A 23,960-nucleotide genomic window follows, 5' to 3' on the forward strand; every position below is an offset into this window, starting at 1 on the left:
CTTTTGACTTCTGATAGGTTATGGTTAGTAATTCCTTCCTACAAATCTCACCAAATGCTTTGAGTGATCTTCGCATACCCACTAGGTTTTCTGATAATAATACCATATCGTCTGCATATAATAAAATGTTCAGTTTTCTTGAACCTACTTATTTACTAATTCACCAATGATATTATTTACATATATATTAAATAGAGTTGGAGCTAGCAAGCAACCTTGTCTAACCCCTAAAGATGTTTCTATTTCATTGGATAATTGTCCACCTCTACCTACTCTTACCCGCATGGAGGTATTTGAGTAGAGATTTTTTATCAGCCATAGAAGGCACCTGTCCATTCCGTGTTGCCAAAGCTTATACCCTAAACGATCCCTGTCAATACTATCAAAAGCTGATGTTAAATCTATAAATGCAGCGTATAGGTGTTTCTTCAGGTATTTACAATATTTCTCCCTGAGGTGATTCAAAACAAAGCATTGGTCAATTGTCGATCTGCCGCTTTAAAAGCCGGCTTGTTCATCACTGATTATATTATTTTGATGCACCCAATCTTCGACTTTATTAAGAAGGAACTTAGTATATATTTTTAAGGACATATCAAGCAAACTTATAGGTCGATAATTAGCTGGACCCATTTTATCACCTTTTTTATAGATTGGGATAGTTATACTTTGTGCCCAACCCTTGGGGAATTTGCCATTCTGATTTATGTAAGAGAACAGTTTGGCTAGAATCGGGGCCCACCCATTTTCATTCTCCATATACAGCTCTGAGGGCACCATGTCTTCCCCAGGTGCTTTATTTTTTTTAATGTGGATATGAGTCGTTTTACTTCACTAGGGGTCACATCTGGCCATAAATCTGTCTCCTGCATATTTAAATAAGGCAGCTAAATGACTATCAGATGATATCACTGGATCAAGTTCATCAATTATGTTTAATTGAATAAACTAAAAAAAATGTAATTGGATTTTGAATAAATATTCAATTAATTATTACTGTTTTGAATTTTATTGTTATTATCTTCCTTAGTGGGTCGTTGAAAACTGCTATTCTGAATAATGATTTATAGTGTAGGATAGGGGGCACTGGGCATGAGTTTGTGGAATCAAGGGGGTCATTACCTGAAAAAGTTTGGGAACCACTGCAGTAAAGGGTAGAACTACAAGCCCACAGGTAAATTTTTGACCCTGGGTCATCTTTCTTGAAAAATGAGGTATTGGTGCTGAGAAATGCAGTCTAGCCATGCAAGCTGCCAACCTGAATTCCCCCAGTTGAGGCAGTTGTTTTAAGGGATCTGAGCAGGGTTTGAAGCACAATCTGAAGTGTGTGTATGGATTTATTTAGGGTCTGAGTAAAAGCACTTCTTTTGCTCTGAAATTTGGCTAAAAAGACATGGAGTTATGAAGGGAGCAGAGCAGGGTACAGCATACAGAATCCTGCCATTGAAGTGGAGGGAGGGAGATAGAGGGGGAGGTTTCCCCCTCAATACTGTACCACTTGCATATACCTCCCTACTCACATACCCTTGAAATATATAGGGCAATTTCACTATAGATTACTGATGCTAAGTGAGCAAGAAGCTACTCATGAAGCTTCTTCGTTTAAGCAATATATAGATTCTCTTTTCCAGTTTGCCAAGGAGCAAAATGATGTGCTTTGGTTGTTTGCTCCATAATGCATGTTCACTAGGCAGTAGAAAACAAAAACTGAAAAACAATTAAAACATAAGCTGAGATATCCAGACTATAAGACATAACTTAATTAAAATGCCTGTGTGAATTAAGAACCCCTCATTAAGTGGAGCCTTTCAGTTGTTCCACAACTAGGGTGTCACCACTAAAATGTTATTGGCCTCATTTACCAGGGATATACAGCACATCTTAAGTACGTATGGGAGAAGGTAACCTAGGCCTAGAATAGGTTCAGGACAATAAAAAAACACTGGGCCTGTTCAGACAACATACTAAGCCATGATTGGGCCGCTAACCCTTTTGCAGCCAATAGTTAGTGTGTTTAAACCGTGGTTAGGAATGGTTCATAGGATAAGCTGGGTGCGTTTGGACAACGCAATAGTCCACCCTGTGGGCATAGTGTACACGGTTGAGTATTCGTTGCGCTGAACGTGACATGCTAATACTCAACTGTGGTGTACACTATGCCCACAGAGTTGACTATTTATCTCTCCCCACTGAATGATGGCGCTGGTTCCCACTTTCCATATTGGGGCGCTGTCATTCTGGTGGTAACTGCAGCAAGTGGCGGAGCGAGCTCTCTATCAGCTCTCCTCTGCTCCGCCTCCTCCTTTCAGCAGAGCCATAGCAACGAGTGGAGTAGAGTCAGCTATGGCTGCCCCACTCCTTGTTGCTATGTCTCTGCCCCCCACCATGGAGGGAAGTGCTGGCATCGGAGCTCTCAAGCAGCAGCAGGAGTTCCTAGTGTCCCCTGTCCCCAGCACTTCCCCTCTGGGGTGGGGGGCAAGGGATATACACGCCCCTGAGAATATGTGGGGTGCCATGATCACCAGTACCCCACCCAGGGACAGCATGATCAGTGGCTCCCCAAGCACTTCCCAGATGGGATTATTTTTTTGCCACTCTTGCCTTGTGACTCTGTAGGCATGGGAATCAACAGATCCCGCCACATAACACTGGTTGTGCAGATAATAATCAACTGCACATCGTTGGTTATTTCTTGGAAATAAGTGGTGTGGTTTTTAGGTAACAGTGAACCATTTAGTTTACCATGGACTCTTTAATCAGCTGTTAACTATTCTGTCATTCAAACCCAGTCACTAGCTCAAAATGCTTACAACTTTAAGTACTGTATCACCCAGTCTCAGTGCAGTCCTATTCTGGACCAAATGCAGTTTCTGAGCAATTTTTAAAGACAAAGCGTTGTACATAGGGCTACTGTAGTCTAAATCTGAGTTTACTAGAGCAGTATGGCCAAGCTATCTCTGCAGTGTATCAACCCAAGCTGATAAGAGGTGGTTTGAGCAACGGAGGTCCCTTAACATTTCTCATGACAATGTTGGATTAACAAGCACGTTTCGTGTACTCTGTGCTTGCACGAGAGGTTCCTTTCCTTTTTTAGTGTACAAACCTGATCATTTTGGTAACATGCAATCCCATCTAAACACCACCCGGCACTGAACCAACCATCAGTACCTCCATCTTATTTATTTATTTAGAATATTTATATACCGCTCCCCATTGAAAAATTTCGAACATCTTGAATGTTTGCCCTCACCCATTCCATTACCATACTCAACCACACACCTGTGTCTTATGAAAAACATATAGTGGGGTGTTCTCCATATACTGTTTTGTTGTTTATTCGTTCAGTTGCTTCCGACTCTTCGTGACTTCATGGACCAGCCCACGCCAGAGATTTCTGTCGGCCGTTGCCACCCCTAGCTCCCCCAAGGTCAAGTCGGTCACCTCCAGAATATCATCCATCCATCTTGCCCTTGGTCGGCCCCTCTTCCTTTTGCCTTCCACTTTCCCTAGCGTCAGCCTCTTCTCCAGGGTATCCTGTCTTCTCATTATGTGGCCAAAGTACTTCAGTTTTGCCTTTAATACCATTCCCTCAAGTGAGCAGTCTGGCTTTATTTCCTGGAGTATGGACTGGTTTGATCTTCTTGCAGTCCAAGGCACTCTCAGAATTTTCCTCCAACACCACAGTTCAAAAGCATCTATCTTCCTTCGCTCAGCTTTCCTTAAGGTCCAGCTCTCGCAGCCATAGGTTACTACAGGGAATACCATTGCTTTAACTATGCGGACCTTTTTTGTCAGTGTGGCATCTCTGCTCTTAACTATTTTATCAAGATTTGTCATTGCTCTCCTCCCAAGAAGTAAACGGCTTCTGATTTCCTGGCTGCAGTCAGCGTCTGCAGTAATCTTTGCGCCCAGGAATACAAAGTCTGTCACTGCCTCCACGTTTTCTCCCTCTGTTTGCCAGTTATCAATCGAGCTGGTTGCCATAATCTTGGTTTTTTTGAGGTTTAACTGCAACCCAGCTTTTGCACTTTCTTCTTTCACCTTTGTCATAAGGCTCCTCAGCTCCTCCTCGCTTTCAGCCATCAAAGTGGTGTTATCTGCATATCTGAGATTGTTAATGTTTCTTCCTGCGATTTTAACTCCAGCCTTGGATTCGTCAAGCCCAGCACGTCGCATGATGTGTTCTGCATACAAGTTGAATAGGTAAGGTGAGAGTATACAACCCTTAAACCGAATTTCCAGTTGACCATTGGATGCTGAACATCATTAGCTCCAGGGCATAGTCTGAAGGCACATGAGGCAACCATCTGTCTGAAGCTTAAGCCAGTTAGATCTGGTCAGTACTTGGAAAGAACACCTGAGAAACCTTTAGTTCCATGATAAAAGAAAGGTGGGATATCAGTGTAATAAATGGAATATAACGGGTGGAAAAAATAGAACTCCAAAACATGACTTCTGCAGCACCACTTTCTGGAACTGGTAATGTTGCAGATGTCCCTTTAAATTGAAATACAATGTTTGCTTTCTATCTGCCTGTAACTGACGTTTCCATCTTGTTTTCTATCCATTCCTGCATCTGATGAAGTGGGTTTAGCCCATGAAAGCTATGCTTTAATAATAAAACATGGTTAGTCTTTTAAGGTGCCACAGACTATTTTTGTTTCCACACCCATCTCCGGACAGGATGTCCAGACAGATAGTATGGTTGATAGCAATAAAAGCTCTTAAGAGGTCCAAGAGAATCAAAGGGTCACCCCAACCCATTTTAGGGCAACAAAGACGGTTTCTGGCCCCAAAACTAGGCCTGAAGCATGGCATAAATTTAGCTAACTAGTTTTATCCAGGAGTGATTGGAGTTGTCTGGGCTCCAGTTTCATACCTTGCTCAGGAAAGGAATGTTAATCTCTAGCTATGGCTAACATTCAGGAGCTGACAAATTCTTTGGGAACTGACAAACTAAGAGGCACTATAACTTCCTGGATTCACTTATTGACGATTGAATGAACAAAGCATTCTTTATTTGTGCACTATGCACAAAACACTATCTGCTACCATTCATGAGTTTATAAGAGTTTCCAAAAAAAGCTTGATGGAGGCAGTTAATGTGGTGCAAGAACAGTGTTCGGCTTGGACCAGAAGGTCGAATTCAAAGCCAGAAAGCCGGTAACTTTTATTATTACAAATAAATCTATATCATTTGCAGATGGTGCCAGTCACTCTCATAGGTTTGTTGTGAGAATAAATTAACTAATAACCATGCATACTGTCCTGAGTCCCTTTAAGAGAATTTAATATACAAAGGTATACAAATTTTAAGTATTACAATACTTCGAATTCTCCAATCATTTTTTTTCTGTTTCTAACAGCTAAGTAAAAGGTTCCGAATTTTTCCAAGACAACTTGGTGAAATTTAGCTTTCAGTCAGATATATGAAAAACATGCAGTGGATGCAGCATTCCTGATCTAGCTAGTGTTGACTGTCTGACAGCAGGTCTCCAGGCAGAAGGTCTTTCCCTACTGGGTGGTGATTGAAGCTGGGACCTTCTGCCTGCAAAGCCACTTGGCCACTAGCAAAGTATTAAATGAGACCATTGGCAGTGGCTCTTCAGGATTTCACATGGAGATCTCTAACCCCTTTTCCCTGGACTAAACACGGTGTGAAGGCTTCTATAAAACTGGCATGGCAGTCTTTATGGGAAAAAGCGAGACAGAAAGCTTTATAGAAACAGTTTATTTACTCTAAACAGCAACACAGACAAAACGCCATAAACACAAAGGAAGTGACGCAGAATCAAGATATGCTGGCTGACTTTGGATCTGAGGCTTTTAAGCAACAACCTAATTCCTTATTGGTAGAAAAGAAAAGGGTAGAGGGCATGTTTTCTTTCTTACAGCCAAGTAGAGGCAAAATATACTTCTAAACAGCTTAATGCATGCCTGCATCAGGGAGCAAAGAAACTAGAGATACTAGTGAATTTATAGAAGTATAAAAGTTTATAGTTTTACAGCAGTTGAAATACTGACATCAATATTAAAATAAAAGCAAGTTTTACATAACAATCAAAAATACAAAAGACTGAAGGAAGAGACCCTGTATGAAAAAACTGGGGGCAATTCAGCAAATTTAGAACTGTATACAAGTGGCGAATATGGAAAATGGCACACATACAACCCCCTCCCCTAAGTGACTATTAATTGTACATAGCGACATTAGATTTGCAAAAGTTTTGTAAACAAGTTCTTGCCAATTAATCCCTTCCTTTAAAGATACTGGACGATAGGAGCTTATGATGGTGCAAACTTCTTGGCTTGTGCTCGAACCCTCTTTTCATATTCCACTCTGTTTTGGCTAAATAAAGAAGAAAGAAAGGTGACTTCATATTCGAAGATCAGAGTGCACAAAATCAGATACTCCCTATCATGAAGTTTGAGAAAAATCAAAGACACACAACACTGGTATGTAAAAGTAACTCCCATCAGTTAATGTTCTGCTGGAGAAGGACCCTAACCAATAGTTCTTGGGAGGGGGGGGCAGTGTTAGTAGAGATGCTCATTCTCATCCACAAACAGCAGTAGACCCACCTTTCCAACATGAGAAACTCATCCCTAGAATATGATTAGGTGACTTTTAGGAGCGTCAGCATATCAGAAATCAAGCCACCAACATTAGACTAGGGCCAGCTGCGCACAGTTGGAATCTGATGGGGCAAAGGGAAAGGAGGACATTGGGACCTTCCAGACTGGCAAGAAGCCACTCTGTATGAAGAACAAAGATGCTCTTTTTCCAACCACTGAGATCACATACACATCATCTCCTTGGAGGCCCTTAAATCCTGGAATCTGCTCTTTTATATTATTATTATTATTATTTTATTATATTTACATTTATATGTATTGTTATTTATATTTACATTCCATAGCCGAAGCTCTCTGGCAGTTTACAAAAGTTAAAAACTCAACATTAAAAAGAAATTACAAAATTTAAAAGGATTTGTGTTGTAATAAACAGAATTTCAGCTATGGGGGGGTATCCAAATGCAATAAATAAATAACTAATCTTTGTTTGGAAGAAAACAAACTTCCAACTTTTACCAGTAGCAATAAATCACATTCTCAATTTGTATGCCATCTTTTCATAGCGAACTTTGTCCAAGCAAGATAATCCTAAGAGTTTACCAAATGAAGAATAGCAGCATTTCAAGACAATTCACTAACAATTGGACATAAGACATTTAAAACAATTCAGCAATCCAGTAGACCTGTTTGTAAAGAAGCAGTGTGTTCTTAGATCTAATGCAAATGGGAAGCAGGAAGTCCCTGGGTTACACTACTTTCCCTCACAAATTGACACTGCACCTCTTCTCTCTGCCTCACCGCCCCCACCCCCTCACCTCTGTCTGCAATGTAAAGATTACCTCACACACCCCACCTCTGTCTGCAATATAAATTTTATTGAGATGTCCTTATAATTACTGGGCGTGTATGTGGAACATTTTGAAAACTAAATACCAAATTAGATGCAACATTACATGCATCTGCAATTAATACACACATATTGGCAGTTATGGGAAATCTGGGGGAAAGTGACCACATCCTACATGAATTCTTGATTTTAAAGGAATCAAAAGCTGAGAGTAGCCATACATGTACTCTGGATTTAGGGAAAGCTGATTTTAAGGAGTGCCTACTATCAGCTTCAGCTGATACGCCAGCTGCGCCCCTTCCTAGAGCTGGAAGACCTAAAGATGTTAGTGCATGCGCTGGTAACTTCGAGGCTCGACTTCTGCAATGCGCTCTACATAGGGCTACCTTTGTACCTTGTCTGGAAACTTCAATTAGTTCAAAATATGGCAGCCTGGTTCGTCACCGGTACACCTAGGGGTGACCATATTACATCAACTTTAAAATCACTTCACTGGCTGCCAATTAGTTTCCGGTTGAAGTATAAAGTGTTGGTTATTATTACCTTTAAAGCCCTACATGGTTTGGGTCCAGGTTACCTGAGGGATTGCCTTCTCCCATATAATCCGCCACACACACTCAGGTCCTCTGGGAAGGGTTTACTCCAGTCAGCAAACTAGGCTGGCAACTGTTACCCAGAGGACCTTTTCTTCTGCCGCCCCCAGACTGTGGAATGGCCTGCTGGAGGAGATTCATCAGCTTAATGCGCTCCGAGTTTAAGACAGCTGTAAAGACTAATCTCTTCTGGCAGGCCTACCCAGATGAATTTTAAACCTAAGCTGTGATTGTTATTTTAATATTGTACTGGTTTTATATGCTCTTTTAACTAATTTTATGTATTGTATTTTATTTAGTGTTCCCGCCTCGATCCAGAGGGAGAGGCGGGTAATAAATAAAATATATTATTATTATTATTAACTTCAGTTTGTGGCTCAGCTATGCCCAATGTGCTCATCTTCTGAGGTCCTCCTTCAAGGCAGGGTCAGAAGATGAAAACAAGGGAGGGGGCCTTCTCAGTGGTTGTACCCCCATTATGGAACCATCTCCCTCATGAGGCCCAATTGGTGCCATCTTTTCAGTACAAGATTAAAATCTTCCTCTACTCTTGAGGCATATGATAAGGTTTTTAATCAGCTCCTGGGGTTTCTTACTGCTGTGTGTGGGTTTTTATATTACATACAATATTGTATTTTAAAGGTTTTTAATCTTTGTAAACCACCCAGAGAATTTTGGCTATTGGGCAGTTTAGAAATGAAATGAATGAAATGGAGGGCTTTAATCTCCTTCCCTGCTGAAGAAATGGCCAGTGATACCAATAGGAGCTTTCCTCCCAATGCAAATAGGTTTTGGAGGCCTGATAAACTACCAGTGCCTCCCCCCCACCAAGGGACTGCTACTTGCATTTTAAAGTGCACATTTATCATGTTTAGTATGACCCTAAATTATTATTATAATTGACTCAAATGACTGGCAGGAAGCACCAGACAAGTTGGAAGGGAGGACAAATATCTAACGCAGGAAGGCCTCTCTTCCTTCTGTCTTCACAGCCGTCTCCTTGGACTCAGCCGTCTCCTCCTTTAACTCCTCCTTATCTTCAACTCTTGATAATCTTGCTCCATCTACAACTCGGATAGTTCGCCCCTCTCAACCCCAACCGTGGCTCACCTCTTTCCTCCGCTACCTTCGCTCTTGTTCCCGGGCAGCCGAACGCCTGTGGCGTAAGACCAAGGACTGGGCGGACTTTGTCCATTACAAATTTGTTCCCTCCTCCTTCTCTTCTGCCATTTCACTGGCCAAACAACAGCACTACTCAACGTTGATCCAGTCAAATGCTAGGCACCCTCTTCGAGTCCTTCAATTCTCTTCTGAAGCCTAATCCACCATCTCTCCCCGCCTCTCTGTCTGCCAATGACTTTGCCTCTTTCTTCAATGCTAAAATCCAAACTATTCGCTCCGATCTGGCCAGCTCTGCTCCGCTTCCAGCTCCTGTTCCTCACCTGTCAGTTCCTCCTGCAACTCTCTCGGCGTTCCCTTCGGTCTCAGCTGATGAACTGTCTAAAATACTGCGCTCGTCGAAGCCTTCCACTTGTTCCCGTGATCCGATTCCCTCTCGCGTCTTTATTAATCTTATCCCCGCTATCCTCCCGTCCTTGCTTCACATCATTAATTCTTCTCTGTCCTCTGGTTCATTTCCTTCTGCTTTTAAACATGCTACAGTCTCTCCCATTCTCAAAAAACCCACTCTTGATCGACTATCTCTGTCTAACTACCGACCTGTCTCTCTGTTGCCTCTTGTCTCAAAGATTCTGGAACGTGTGGTCTACTCTCGTTGTCTTGACTTTCTCTCTAGTAACTCTGCTCTGGATCCCTTTCAATCTGGATTCCGTCCTTTGCATTCCACTGAAACAGCCCTTACCAAGATCACCAATGATCTTCTTACTGCCAAGTCTAAAGGCCATTATTCCGTTCTTATTCTTCTTGATCTAACTGCAGCCTTTGACACGGTTGATCACGATCTTCTCTTAGATTCCCTCCATGACCTTGGACTCTGTGGCTCTGTATATAACTGGTTCACCTCCTATCTAGAGGGTCGCTCTTTCAGCGTGTCGGCTAACGGCAGCTCGTCCTCTTTTCCCCTTTCAGTAGGGGTTCCGCAAGGCTCGGTGCTTGGCCCGTTGTTGTTTTCTTTATACATGCTGCCCTTGGGTAAGCTTATTCAATCTCATGGCCTCCAATATCACCTGTATGCCGATGATACACAATTATATCTCTCATTTCCGGAACTCTCTCCTGATGTTCACAATCGTATCTCGACATGTCTTTCAGATATCTCAGCCTGGCTGCTTCATCGTCGTCTGAAACTTAATATGGCAAAAACTGAAATGCTTGTTTTTCCTCCTAAACCTTCTCCTCACCTCTCATTCTCTCTTACTGTCAACGATGTCACGCTCTCTCCGGTCAAGGAAGCTCGTAGTCTTGGCTTTATATTTGATTCCTCGCTCTCCTTTATTCCTCATATCGAGGCAGTAGCTAAATCCTGTCGTTTCTTCCTGTATAATATTGCCAGGATTCGACCATTTTTGTCTGTCTCTTCTGCCAAGACTCTCGTTCACGCACTGGTTATCTGTCGGTTGGACTACTGCAACCTTCTTCTCTCTGGCCTTCCTTCATCTCACATCAATCCGCTGGTCTCTGTCCACCACTCTGCCGCTAAGATCATCTTCTTGGCCCGCCGCTCTGACCATGTCACTCCACTTCTGAAATCTCTTCATTGGCTCCCAATTCACTCCAGAATCCACTATAAACTTCTCCTGTTGACCTTCAAAGCTTTTCACGGTCTAGCTCCTGCCTATCTCTCCTCTCTCATCTCACACTATTGCCCCGCTCGTGCTCTCCGCTCCTCTGATGCCATGCTTCTCGCCTGCCCAAGGACCTCCACTTCCCTTACTCGGCTTCGTCCTTTTTCTTCTGCTGCCCCTTACGCCTGGAACGCTCTTCCAGAACACTTGAGAACTACCAACTCAATCACAGCTTTTAAAACTCAGCTAAAAACTTTTCTTTTCCCTATAGCTTTTAAATATTGAGTTTGTTCTGACTCTATACTGTTAGCTTCACCCTACCCGGTGCCTGTTTACACTTCCCTGTGCCTGTTTGCATTCTCTTTCCCTCCTTATTGTTTACTGCAACTTTATTAGATTGTAAGCCTATGCGGCAGGGTCTTGCTATTTACTGTGTATAATCTGTACAGCACCATGTACATTGATGGTGCTATATAAATAATAATAATAATAATAATAATAATAATAATAATGATACAGAATCCATGATAGGCAGTCTAGTTCCAACTTCTGCTAAAAATCCTCAACTGAAGGAGATTTAACCATTTTGAGACGAAACCTAATATTTAGTAAAAAACCCAAAAAAACCTCTCTCATCATTTGAACCCACTAGTTCAAGCCTTACACAAATTGGCTCCAACATCTCTGACAGACCTTCAAATATTTGAAGATGGTTATCGTATTGACTCTTATCCTCTATTCTTTAGAATCTTTGGTACAAAAATTGATGAAGCTGCTTTCAATACCCATAGCTGCTTTTGCTAGGAAAAAGTCACAAAACCCATGTTTAACAGGCTACTCACCAGTAGATTGTGTAAGCCTCTGCTTGAGCTGGGTCTTGAATATTTGGTTCATTTAGGAGTTCTTGAATTCCTAACAAGATCTAGGAATACAAAAGAAAAGAAGTATTACTATAAAGCACATGGGCAAAGGTTTTTGAATGGCCCTTATATTACCCAGGCACATAATCCAAAACCTCTGGTCATATAGCCCATGTGCTTTTTACTCTACAGAATGTATATTTGTTTATATTTTACTCTACATAATTTTTATTTGCAATTAAGTTTCTATTTTGCTCTCTACATATTTTCTGTGATGGCCCTATGTTTATGGAATGTACTCCCCAAGGAAGCTCATATGGTGCTGACATTATTATTATTTTTTATTATTATTATTTATTTATATAGCACCATCATGCCATACTTATTTGGACATTAGTTATGGCTCAACTGTTGTGGGTTATTTTTCTAGGCTGTGAGTAGAGATGGATTTTGTGTATCCACAATACTTTTCGTATTGTATTGTTTTCTGATTATGTTTTTATGGTATTTATTTGTATTATTGTACTGATTGTTTTGTTTCTTCTCCCCTATTTTATTAATCATGGATTTTTGTATTGTGTGTGTGTGTTGCTTCAAGACTGCTTTTTGCAATGGAAAGCAATGCATAAATTGAATAATAATAAAATAATAATAATAATAATAGTAGTAGTAGTAGTAGTAGTAATAATAATAATAATAACAATAATAATAATAATACATATGTAAAGAAGACCAAACCTGCAGCAGGAACTTCTGAATTGCAACCAGATGTGTTTTAATTGTTATATAGGAACTAAGTATGCTCATCTAGTAGGGCACTTGTATTCCAGGTTCAATCTCTCAGATAAAAGCATCAGATAAACAGCTTTGTTCCAAGATCCTGGAAAACCATCACTAGCCAATACTGGATTAGCTAGACAAATAGTCTGACATAGTAAAAGGAACCTCCTTATTATTTTAGTCAGTGAAAAATTGCCAAGAAAAAGGTGTGTTAAACCCATCCAAATTATCTAAGCCTCACATAGCCCACAGGATTCTTTAACAAGATCAGGTATTGTAGAGCACATTATGATACAAAAACACATACCTGTTTAATTGTGATTGCAGGCCTCCAGTCCTTATCCTCTTCTAGGATAGACAGACACACTGTGCCTGAAGGGTACACATTTGGATGGAATAAGGGTGGCTCAAATTTGCCTGCATAAGAGGAGATTTAGGTTCAATATCAGTGAATATATTTCAGTCATACATTTACCGTGCTGTTCCTTTTTTACAGAATGCTATATTAATCCCTTTGAGAGTGAAATGGATTTTGAATAAATTTACTTGGGATATCCTGCTTGGCTCCTGCAAGCAATGTGCTGTTCTTCCTAAATTGAAGAGCAGCAGCAACTAGCTTTCTGAAGAACTGCTTGGGAGAAAGAAACACACATACACTCACACACGGTAAACGCCTCCTTTAAAGTGGTGGAGAGATCAAAAGGAAAAGCATTTCAGTTTGAACTATTTCAGAAATCTGTAATAATATTTCATAGCTAAAACAAAAGAAAGGGTTGTTGCTTGTCAGATGACTAGTTTAAAAGTATGTGTTTTACTGAAGCTGTGCCCGAAAAACAATAGACAGCATCTATGCAACTCTTCAAAACACGGTTCTCAGGATAGGGACCTGACAACATCTTAAAAAATGCATGCAACTTGATCCTTTAAATAAATATCCACAAGGGAAGCTCACAATCAAGGGTAAAATGCAAAGTAAGATGGCTCTCGTCACATTTCAGAACATGTAATCACAATATGCCAACAGTTAGCCATTTTCACAATACAAAATGAAGCAAGGAAGAATTCCAGAGCTTCAGGGAATATTCCCTCATGTTCTGGGGTTTCCTAGTAAGGAATTCTGCAGAGGAAGGAACAGGGAAGAAGAAATCTTGTTTGATACTACACTTCTCCAAAAACATCCAGATCTTGTCACTATTGGAGGCATGGTGGTATCAGCCTACAAAATGAATGGATTTCACAATACATGAGAGATAATTTTGTTGCTATGGATGCTGTCATTTAGCAACCTTTATCTGGAAACTTTAAACTCGCTAGACTTACATTTTGGAGGTGAGGAGGGATAATCATCCTTGAAAAGCATCCGTAATTTAAATAAGCCTCCTTCCCATGGTGTCTGTAAGAAAAGCACGAGGAAAAGGACATACAGGGGAATTAATTTGTCAGTGCTATTTTATCTTCAAGGGCTGAGCAGCCTAGCCAACTTATTCGCCAGAGAAAAGTAAAACCGGCATGCAATATAGGTTATGGTACATGTGTATATTGTATATAGCAGCCAAGAATTCCAAAACCACTTTAAGATTACATCAAGCCTTGATTGCTTGCCTCAGGTGCTACTTTAATGTGTTTTTTTACTTTTCTTTTGAGGACATGCTACTTTTCTTTCTGTGCAAGCCAATTAGCCTATTCTACTAATAATGACCAAGCTCTAGTCTTGGTAATGCAAACTTTCTCATTAAGAGCAGCAGAACTACAGCAAGAATACCAAAAAGCACTGTCCTCTGGGTATATTTTCTTGGGAGAAGACTGCTGGCAAACAGCTTCAGAATGGCCACCAAAAGGTCTACTTCAGTTTATAAACATCAAAATAAATAATGATTTAATTTGGGCATCTAGATGAATGATTGCTATACTTACAAGAACTGGTGTTAATATTCAAGTAATTCAGGCATTTAACTGTCACTTGAGTATTATTATGTATAGATAAAAACGTTCTGATACAGTGGTATGTTCTACACATAGGATAGAGCTAGCACAAATCACAGTCTACCGGGAACGTAGGAAAGTAGGCATCCAAAACCTTACCCCTTTCTTCCCTGGAATAGCACATTCCCAATTCATGAGGTTCATTGTGCCATCTGGATTTTTTGTTGGTACTGCTACAAAGCCCTAAAACAATTAAAATATTAGCTGAACAATATTAGCTGAACAACATCAACACACAGGAAGAGGGAGAGCCTAGTAAAAGTGTTCACAGAAGAACACTGCCATTAAAAAAAGAAACTACATAATACAGAACTCAACCATACACTTATATTGAGCTGTCACATCTACAATAGGGGTGATGGTATTATTGCATTTGTATACCATCCCATAGGATACCATCACCCCATCCAATAGGGGTGATGGTATTATTGCATTTGTATACCATCTCATATGAGCCTCATGTGGCGCAGAGCGGTAAAGCAGCAGTTTCTGCAGCTGAAACTCCCCATGGCCTGACTTCGATCCCAGCAGAAGCTGGTTTCAGGCAGCTGGCTCGGGTCGACTCAGCCTTCCATCCTCCCGAGGTCGGTAAAATGAGTACCCAGTTAGCTGGGGGAAAGGTAATAACGGCAGGGGAAGGCAACGGCAAACCACCCCGCTATAAGGCCTGCCAAGAAAAAGTCAGCGAAAGCTGGTGTCCCTCCAAGAGTCAGCAATGACTCAGTGCTTGCAAGAGAGGTTCCTTTCCTTTCCTATACCATCCCATGGCTGAAGCTCTCTAGACAGTTTACATAGGATAAAACACTTAAAAACAATATACAAAAACTTTAAACCACAAAAACATACCATTTTAAACCACACACACACACACAAAAATCCAGGCTAATTACATATTGCTAAATGCCTGGGAGAAAAGTCTTAACCTGGCGCTGAAAAGACAACAATGTCAGCGCCAGGCAGTCCTCGTCAGGGAGATTGTTCCACAATTGGGGGTCCACCACAGAAAAGGCCCTCTCTCTTGTTGCCGTCCTGAGCTTCCCTTGGAGTAGGCACCCAGAGGAGGACCTTAGTTGTTGAGCGTAGTTTACAGATAGGTTCACGTCGGGTATTGTAGTCGCAAGCTGTGTAAGGCTTTATAGGTTAAAACCAGCACCTTAAATCAGGCTTGGAAACATACAGGCAGCCAATGCAAGCAGGCCAGAGTGGGTCTTATATGTTTGAAACTTCTGGTCCTTGTTATTACTCTGGCCACTGCATTTTGCACAAGCTGCAGCTTCCGAACCATCTTCAAAGGCAGCCCCACGTAGAGTACATTGCAGTAATCTAACTTGGAGGTTACCAGAGCGTAGACAACTGAAAGGGAAAAAAGGCCAAAGGCAAGGGGTGGAACCAAAGATATTTCTTAGAAAATATTATTTTTGCCAATGCGTTTCGGACTTGTTTAAAGTCCTTCTTCAGGGCAATCTAAAAGAAATAATATAGTATAGTATAATATTTACAGGAGTAAGAAATTGTGAAATCATATATGGTCATGCAATATACTTTAGAAACTTTAGAATACATTGCAACAAGACATCAAAGATTTCCTTTCTTTTTTGCGGCTTCCATGGACAACTGATGCCAGGTTATCCCTGTCCAGATAGGAGCATAACTGGGCCACCAACCAAAGCTAATAGAAGGCACTCCGTGCCACTGAGGCCACCTGAGTGACAGAGATGGTTCTAGGAGAACCCCCAAGGTATGATCTTCAGATGTTTGGGACATCAGCTCCCAGAAGACCTTGCCAGTATGGCCAATTATCAGGAATGCTGGGAGCTGAAGTCCAAAGCCTCTGGAGGTGTACCTTCTGCCCAACCGATCTACAACATGCTTACTCAGAAGTCTCAATGAGGTTAGTAAATGTTTTAAGGACTATAGTTTAATTTCAGAGCAGAATTAAGGAGTCAGATGTACTTATATGTAACCATTCACTGATCATCTTTGTGAAAATATCAAATTCTTTGCAGTAGAACAGGGATGAACAGAAAGTTGACCACAGTTGCTTCGAGCAGACCACCTCGTGTCTGTGGTTTGCTGGAATTGTTGAAAAGAATACTGGCCCTACATCATATCCAGTAAGACAATTCTTATTTTGTGAAACAATTCAGACTCAGAATCAATTAACACAAATCATCTCTTTTGAAGAATCAAATAATCACAGCTCCAATTGTGTGACGTTTGGAATATCAGTGTCACTTCCTTTGTTTTCAGTTATTACAAACAAAACAAGCCTTCCTTGCTCAGCTAGTATTTCGTATGTGCACAAACAGTTTACAGGAGCTACATCCCAACCCGACTTCGTAGCTAGGAAGGGCATAGGGCAGACCATTCCCTTTAGAATAAGTGCCTGCTACTACTTACAAAGGGGTGGTCCTTTCTCCAGGCTTTTCTCTCCTGTGCAAGTCTGCTGAGCGCAATCCCAGACATCCTCAGGGTGTCCTTCTGCAAGACAAATGGCTGCCCATCAGGGCAGAGAAAGTTCTCCTATTGCCTACAGCAAGGGGCACGCCTGGCGCACCCGCGCACCCTCTCCCCCTCCAGCCCCCGGGGGCAGGGGCAGGGGCGTCGCATCTGGCAAGAGGCAGCAGGCGCTGGCCCGGCCACGGGAACCGAGACGCGGAGTCCCCGCAAGGAGGCTCCCAGACGGGGCCCTCTGCTCCTCGCATTGTGTCTCCCGCTCTTCGCAGAAGTTTGACCAGGCTGAAAAGCGGCTGCCGGCCGAGCACCATGGGCCGCCGCAGAGCGCAAGGCGCTGCCGTTGCTGCTGCCAGGCCGCTGGCGGAGGTGAGCAGAGGCGGGGTGGTGGAGCAGCAGCAGCCGCCGCCGCCGCCGCCGCCGCCGCGCCTCCCCCCCCCCCCAATCGCCGGCAGCCACCGGGCGCTTCGGAACCGGCCCTGCGCGCGCAGCCGCCGGGCCCGGGAGCCCGGTACGTGAAGCGCCCGGGAGACCACAGGCGGCGCGAGAGGCGAGGCCCGGTGCCGTCGGGCCTGACCTTGACAGGCGAGCAAGGCGGCGGGCCTTCCCGCCCCTCGCCGGTTTGGGGCTGGCCGTGGTAGCGGCCTCACCGTGTAGCAGCGGTGGTGGCGGCGGCGGCGGCCTCCTCAGCAGTCGCGCGTGTCCCGGATTGAGGCGGCGGCGAATGACCCGGATGTTCCCCACTCGCCTCCCCCCTTTTGTCTCAAGCCTGGACTTTCCCTCGCAGGAAGCGGAGCGTGTCGGCACGATCTGTCCCTCGACGCGATCCGTCTGCCTGACGACGCCTGCGCAGTACGTGCCTCACCGCCACTGCCCACCTGGGGAGCCCAAAGCGCGCCGATGCTGCGCGGGACTCCCCGAGGCCACGCCTCTCACTGAGCCAGGTGGGGCGGAATCGCCGCCAATCAGCAGCATCGGGTGGACAACAGATACCGGAGGAGAGCTGGTTACCATGGGAACCGCTCGGAACACCCGGATGGAGTTCGACTGCCACTCCTCATTGGAGGACAGAACGGAAGCCCCGCTCACACGGAGTTCGGGCGGGGCGCTCTCTGCACCTGCTCAGAGGCATGATCAGCTGATTGCTGGCTGGCTGCTGTTGCGTGAAACCGGCTTGTCGAACGACAACGGCCAGCCGTTGTCTAGCCAGTCACGAGAGCACTGGCGGAGCGGGCCGGGCGAGGAAGAAGCCCGCGAAGGGGGACGGTCCTTCACTGCACATTCATAGTATTTATTCACTTTATTTATAGTATTTTTTATCCTGCACCTCAGCCAAAAAGGCCCCTGGAGTGGCTTCCAATCAATCAGTAAAGAGGACAGTCCCTGCCCTCAAGTCTAAAATCTAAAAAAAGTCACAGGAGGAAAAGGGGGAGAGAAGAGAGGAGAAAGAAAATTAAGGAGACTGTTCAGCTGGGCTCGTGGGAAGGCCGGTGATGTCCGGCCTCATCTCCCAGTGGAGGAGCAGAGCAACAGCTCCTTCTTCCTCACAGGGCCAAGGTGACCGGTAGCCCGGGGTCGAGGAGTCCAACTGCAGCAGGCCCTGAGGGTCTCCGCCTGCTCCTGTCTCCCTCGCTCGCTTCGTCTTCCCCACAGGGCCAAATACCCCAGCCCTGGGCACGAAGGGGGCGACCCAGCGGAGCATTTGCTCTGGAAGTGCAGAGCCACCTTGAGCGCAACCGGGGAGATCTCCGAAGGGGCGCTCCACAACACTGCTGCCCCTCGCCGCATCAGAAATGCTGGGGCTTGTTAAATGTGAGAGCCAGTGTGGTGTAGTGGCTAAAGTCTTGGGCTGGGAGTCGGGAGATCTGGGTTCTAGTCTAGGGTGACCATATGAAAAGGAGGACAGGGCTCCTGTATCTTTAACAGTTGCATAGAAAAGAGAATTTTAGCAGGTGTCATTTGTATATATGGGGAACCTGGTGAAATTCCCTCTTCATCACCACAGTTAAAGCTGCAGGAGCTATACTAGAGTGACCAGATTTAAAAGAGGGCAGGGCTCCTGCAGCTTTAACTGTTGTGATGAAGAGGAAATTTCACCAGGTTCTCCGTATATACAAATGACACCTGCTGAAATTCCCTTTTCAATACAACTGTTAAAGATACAAGAGCCCTGTCCTCCTTTTCATATGGTCACCCTATTCTATGGAAACCCACTAGGTGACTTTGGGCCAGTCACACACTCAGCCCAACCCACCTCACAGGCTTGTTGTGAGGATAAAATGGAGAGGATGAGGAGGATTATGTATGCCTCCTTGGAGGAAAAAAGGCAGGATATAAATGCAATAATAAATAAATAATAAATACATCTGGAGGACCCCAAATTGGAGAGACTGCAAGTGAATGTACACAAATCTCTTTCCAAAACCTTAAGCCCAGCCCTAAGGATCTAGTCAAAATAACAAACTTTCAGGCTCTGGGCTTCTTTACCAGCAAATATGCAGTTGTGAAAGATATTCCAGTTAAGTAAGAGCCTTAAAAATATAATTCAAAGAAAGTTCCAGGAAGTGGATAAAAATTACATTGGGTTCAAAGGTATTCCACATTGATAGTACTTCATCGTTCTAACGTTGTCTGCATCACAGTGCTCCTGCTCAAAGAGGTAGAGCCAGTATAATCACCTGAACCAGTACAATCACATAATAGGGAAGGAGCTCCTGCTCATTTTAAATGCTGCTCCATACCAGGTAGGATTAGCCCATTTTTTCACTTGAGAGGACAGGGCTGCCTGTCCTCTGCCACTGCCCTTCAGACACACGTCCAGCTGGAGAAACACAAAGGGGAACAAAAGTGGAAGTTGAGATGTCCACTATTCATGGCAGCCAGAAGAGGTAGGCTGCAGGAGAGAAAGGAGCGCCTCACACTCACGGCCAGCTGGTGCCACCAGCCCACAAGCCTGTAACACTGATTTTAGTGTTAGCTCTTCAAACTGCTTCTTCACAGGGATGAGGCTTTCTCCAGCAGTGAGCTCAGTTCTGTTAGTCATGCATCTGGTCCAAGACACCCACCCCCATCTCCCTACTTTGGAAAATTTGGTTTCTTCTGGTGCAGATGATCTGTGCACTCACATACCCCAGTATGGTGCATCTCTGCCTTGCATCCACCTATGTCGTTGCTGAACTGGGCCTGGGGCTGGTGGTAGAGGTGATCCTAGACAACATGCACTGAGTCAGTACCTGAAGAATCTTACTTTGCTGCTAAAACTTTAGAACAGAACTTGTCTAGTCTTTTTCCTTTGGGGAGGGATGATGAGAGAGACCAAGCTGAAGGGGGGGAATCTCCACTTGACCCCCTAAACACAGTTGGCATCTCAACATCTCACCAGTGTCTCATCTACCTGTACTGATTTCACTGAGTACATACACTCTCTCTCCCTAAAGGATAAGAGCTACCTATTCCAGGCAATAGCATTGCTATTCAACAAATTTCTTCCCCAGTTCAAGTACCCTGCCTTGCAGAAGCTGACAGCTGTTCACTATTTCCCCTTCCCCAGCCCCTAATTAAGGGAAAGATTCACATCATGTTTGAATGTTTCAGGAATCATACTGAACTATAGGAACAGCTCCCTAGAACTAAGTTAGGCCTCATTATTTATTACATTTTTATACTGACCATCAGCTGAAGCTCTCCTTCACTTTAGGCTTAACAAGGATTTCCAAGCCCAGGAGAGAAAGGAAGAGAATCTCTGGGACAGATGCTTGCAGTGGCTCATCCTACCCTGACACAGAGTCAGTCTAAAGGTGGAGACATTCAACGTCAAGCAGACCATCTTTTTAGAGCTTTCCAAGTATGTCTATTCCAAGGAGCTGCCCAAGGCCTAGGAAATTGGTTGAGTCCACAACCAGATTCAGGGTTTAAGCAACAGAATGGAGGGAAAAGACTGATGCTCAACAATTGCCAAGAAGAGACTGGATCCCATTCCACGCTCACTGCTTGTGTAATGAGGTGTTTGCTGTGGCAACAGAACTTGCCTAAGACCATCACTGTGGGAGGGAGATCAGCAGAGCTTGCCTCAAGGACTTGGGAGGATCTGCTTGCTACAGGGGACCACAGACTCATGTTTCCATTGTTAGGTGGGATCTAACCTTCCCACATGGAAGCACATGAGTGCCTGTGGGTTGTACTGCATAGTGGTGTGCTGGGACTGAAGAGACTCAGGTTCAAGTCCTCACTTGGCCATGAACCTCACTTGGAGCAGTCACTGACTCAGCCTAATTTATCTCACAGGGTTGTTCTGATGATCAAATAGAGAGGAATATGCTGCTTTGGGGTCCTTGGAGGAAAATGCAGAATATAAATGTAACAAATATAAATAAGCACAAGTAGGTGCTGTTTTTTGTTGCCCTGTTCTGGTATCAAAAGTTGGTTCTTCTTCGTGGTCTCTATGCATCACACATATGGGCTTTGCGCCTGCGCAGAGACCAGACCGGAACCTACTATAGCTGAGTGGAACGTTTTTGGCGGGAACCCCTCCCCCACGCTACCGCGCATGTCCAACGGGGTTCCCGCCCTTACCTCAGTTCTTCGTCGTCCGCCGTGCATAGACATAGAACCAACCTGCTTAGCGTTTTCTCTATTAAAAACCTTTTTTTTTCTTCATTCTTCTTCTTACCTTCGCTCCTCACTTTAACTTGCCTTTCTCAGCCTCTATACTATCTAAAAAAAAATAAAAAAAAATTTTGTAGTTAGATTTTTCCTCAGCGACTTCGGTCGCGTGAGGCCTTTATGGCAATCAAAGCACCATTTAGAAAGTGCGTCAAGTGTGGAGCAAAGCTTCCTCCGTCGGACGGACATTCTTTGTGTATTATTTGTTTGGGAGAGGGGCATGTGGTAGAGACCTGCCACCATTGTATGTCCTTTACCAAACAGACCAGAAAGAACCGGGCAGACCGACTCCGTTCGATACTCTGGGAAAATGCTCTTAAGGCCACGGAGGCCCCTTCGATGGAAAGAGCTGCGGTTCACAAGTCCGTTGCTCATAAAACGGCAGTTACAAAGACTGTTACGGGAAAACCGCCAGACCGCAGCACTGAAGTGCAGGCCAGAGCAAATAGGGCTGAGATACCCCTCACGCCTGGTCGGTCTTTATCGAGTTCGATGGCTAAAGAGGTTTCTAAGAAAGCCAGAACTCTGATACCTTCTTCTGAAATGGAGAAGAAAAAGAAGAAGAAGAAAAAGAGGGACGCGGAGAAATCCACCATAGCGTCACCTTGACAGCGGGAATCGGCCAGGAGCCATTCCACCCCTCCTGCCGCGCCGACTACTTCGATACCGAGGTCACCTTCGGTATCGAGATCGATGTCGGTACCGACGGCCACGGTACCGACATGCCCTCCAAGTTTGTCCGAGGGTGAAATTCGAGATTCCGTGTCGGTAGCCTCCGCTCGGCAACCTATGAGGCCGCAAGAACTGGTACAGCCTTCTCCAAGACGGACCTCAAGAAGCGATTGGGACAGAGTATCGCAGTATTCTGATTCCCAGCCTAGATACAGCACTTATGACTGGGAAAGATACCGTCCTCAACAATATTTTCAAGGGGATCAAGGATACTACCAGCAGGAAGGTTATTATGCACAACCTCCTCCAACAACAAGAGTCTGCCAGTTGCCTCTGCCTTCTCCTTCGGCTCAGTTAATGTCGACGGTATCGACGCCTCGACACCGTGTACAGCACGCAATACCATCTGCTGCATCCGCTACTGTGCTGCCGCAAGACGAACAACATGATTTGCAAGTGGTGACGTTATCATCACCAGAGGATAACTATCCTTCTGATTCTGAATCTCAACATTCAGTTGCCCCAGCTGCTCCTTCACCAGACGATGCAATCGAAGATGCCGATCCGTCCTCGCCTTCGGACGATATGGTACGTTTTTCGGACCATATGCTTAGGATGTCCAAAGCATTGGGACTTGACATACAGGAAACAGATGAATCGGTAGTCGACCCAATCTATGATGTGTTTCAGTCGACAACGAACCAACGTTTGGCCATTCCTGTTCCTCAAGCCTTGAAACAAACGGCTCAACTGTCATGGAAAACCCCTGCAGTGACACAGGCAACATCAAAGAGATTGGAGACACTCTATAAAGTTAAGGAAGAGGATGCACAATTTTTGCTTCAGCATCCTAAGCCGAATTCCATTGTAGTGGAATCGGCACAGGGACAGTCACAAAAGACTCATTCCGCACCTGTCGACAGGGAGGGGAGAAAATTGGACCAAACTGGCAGAAGAGTTTACTCGTCCTCATCCTTGGGCATCAGAGCGTCGGCGTATGAGGCAACTATGGCGAGATACCAGATTTTCCTTTGGGAAAAGATGGGTTCCCTATGCGAGCATCTTCCTGAGAATAAAAAGGAGCTCGCAAGAGTCTTTCAAAACGAAGCGACGGCCATAGCAAGGCAGCAATTGTCTACCGCTCGACATCAGGTGGATTGCCACTCAAAATCAATGATGGGGGCCATTTCTTTGAGGAGGCACGCTTGGCTCAGATCAGCCAATCTTACTCAGGAAACAAAGTGGAGGATAGAAAGTATGCCTTTCGATGGCGAAGGTCTATTTAATACAAAGACCGACGAGACGCTGGACTCTATCTACAAGGCGAGAACAACAGCCAAAAAGATGGGGTTTACTGCTCCTCCTCCGCAGACTCAATACCGGCAGAAAAGATGGACAAGGCCCCCGATGCAGCAACAGCATCGACCACAATATCAGCCTCAACCTCGGCAGCAGCAACAACAGCTGCAGAGGAAGAGGCCTTACCAAAGCCGATTCCAGCTGGACAAGAGGCAACCTGACTTCAGTAAGAAGCAGTGTGTTTGACTCTTTGGCCCCAGATCCACTCCCTTTTGCGAACCGCCTAGCACCCCATTACCATCAATGGGAGTCAATAACAACAGACTCCTGGGTGCTCACTATCATCAACTCGGGCTATGCCATCGAGCTCGATGCCCTTCCTCCTTTTTCCGGCGTGAAAGTAACGACTCCATCCCTTCCTCTGCTGCTCGAGGTACAGACCTTACTATCAAAGGGAGCCATCTCTCCCGTACCTGCAGAGGAAATCAAC

The 23,960-nt window shown here is 44.4% G+C and overlaps 1 protein-coding gene across 2 annotated transcripts; it reads right to left on the reverse strand.

Annotated features, from left to right (window-relative positions):
* Nucleotides 1–5,716: 5,716 nt before the first annotated feature.
* On the reverse strand, nt 5,717–17,741 carry UBE2I (ubiquitin conjugating enzyme E2 I). Of its 2 annotated transcripts, none has more exons than XM_063143336.1 (7): nt 17,488–17,741; nt 16,784–16,864; nt 14,483–14,566; nt 13,721–13,793; nt 12,708–12,817; nt 11,603–11,682; nt 5,717–6,349 (listed from the first exon to the last, which is right to left on the reverse strand). In XM_063143336.1, exons 2-7 carry the CDS (start codon nt 16,847–16,849, stop codon nt 6,286–6,288), a joined length of 477 nt encoding a protein of 158 aa, XP_062999406.1. In that variant the 5' UTR covers nt 16,850–16,864; nt 17,488–17,741; the 3' UTR covers nt 5,717–6,285. The 2 variants fall into 2 exon arrangements, with proteins under 2 accessions (XP_062999406.1, XP_062999405.1); XM_063143335.1 differs by having other exon boundaries at nt 16,784–16,879.
* Between the last annotated feature and the right edge of the window lie 6,219 nt (nt 17,742–23,960).

The sequence above is a fragment of the Elgaria multicarinata genome, chromosome 17 (genome assembly GCF_023053635.1).
Source record: "Elgaria multicarinata webbii isolate HBS135686 ecotype San Diego chromosome 17, rElgMul1.1.pri, whole genome shotgun sequence".
Classification (NCBI taxonomy): Eukaryota; Metazoa; Chordata; class Lepidosauria; order Squamata; family Anguidae; genus Elgaria; species Elgaria multicarinata.

Coding starts and splice junctions, on each gene's coding strand:
- UBE2I (XM_063143336.1), bottom strand. CDS start 16,849: ATGTCTGGGATTGCGCTCAGCAGACTTGCACAGGAGAGAAAAGCCTGG. Junction 11,683..12,707: donor CTGCAATCACAATTAAACAG/GTATGTGTTTTT, acceptor TTGTATTCCTAG/ATCTTGTTAGGAATTCAAGA. Junction 6,350..11,602: donor GAGGCTTACACAATCTACTG/GTGAGTAGCCTG, acceptor TTCTTTATTTAG/CCAAAACAGAGTGGAATATG.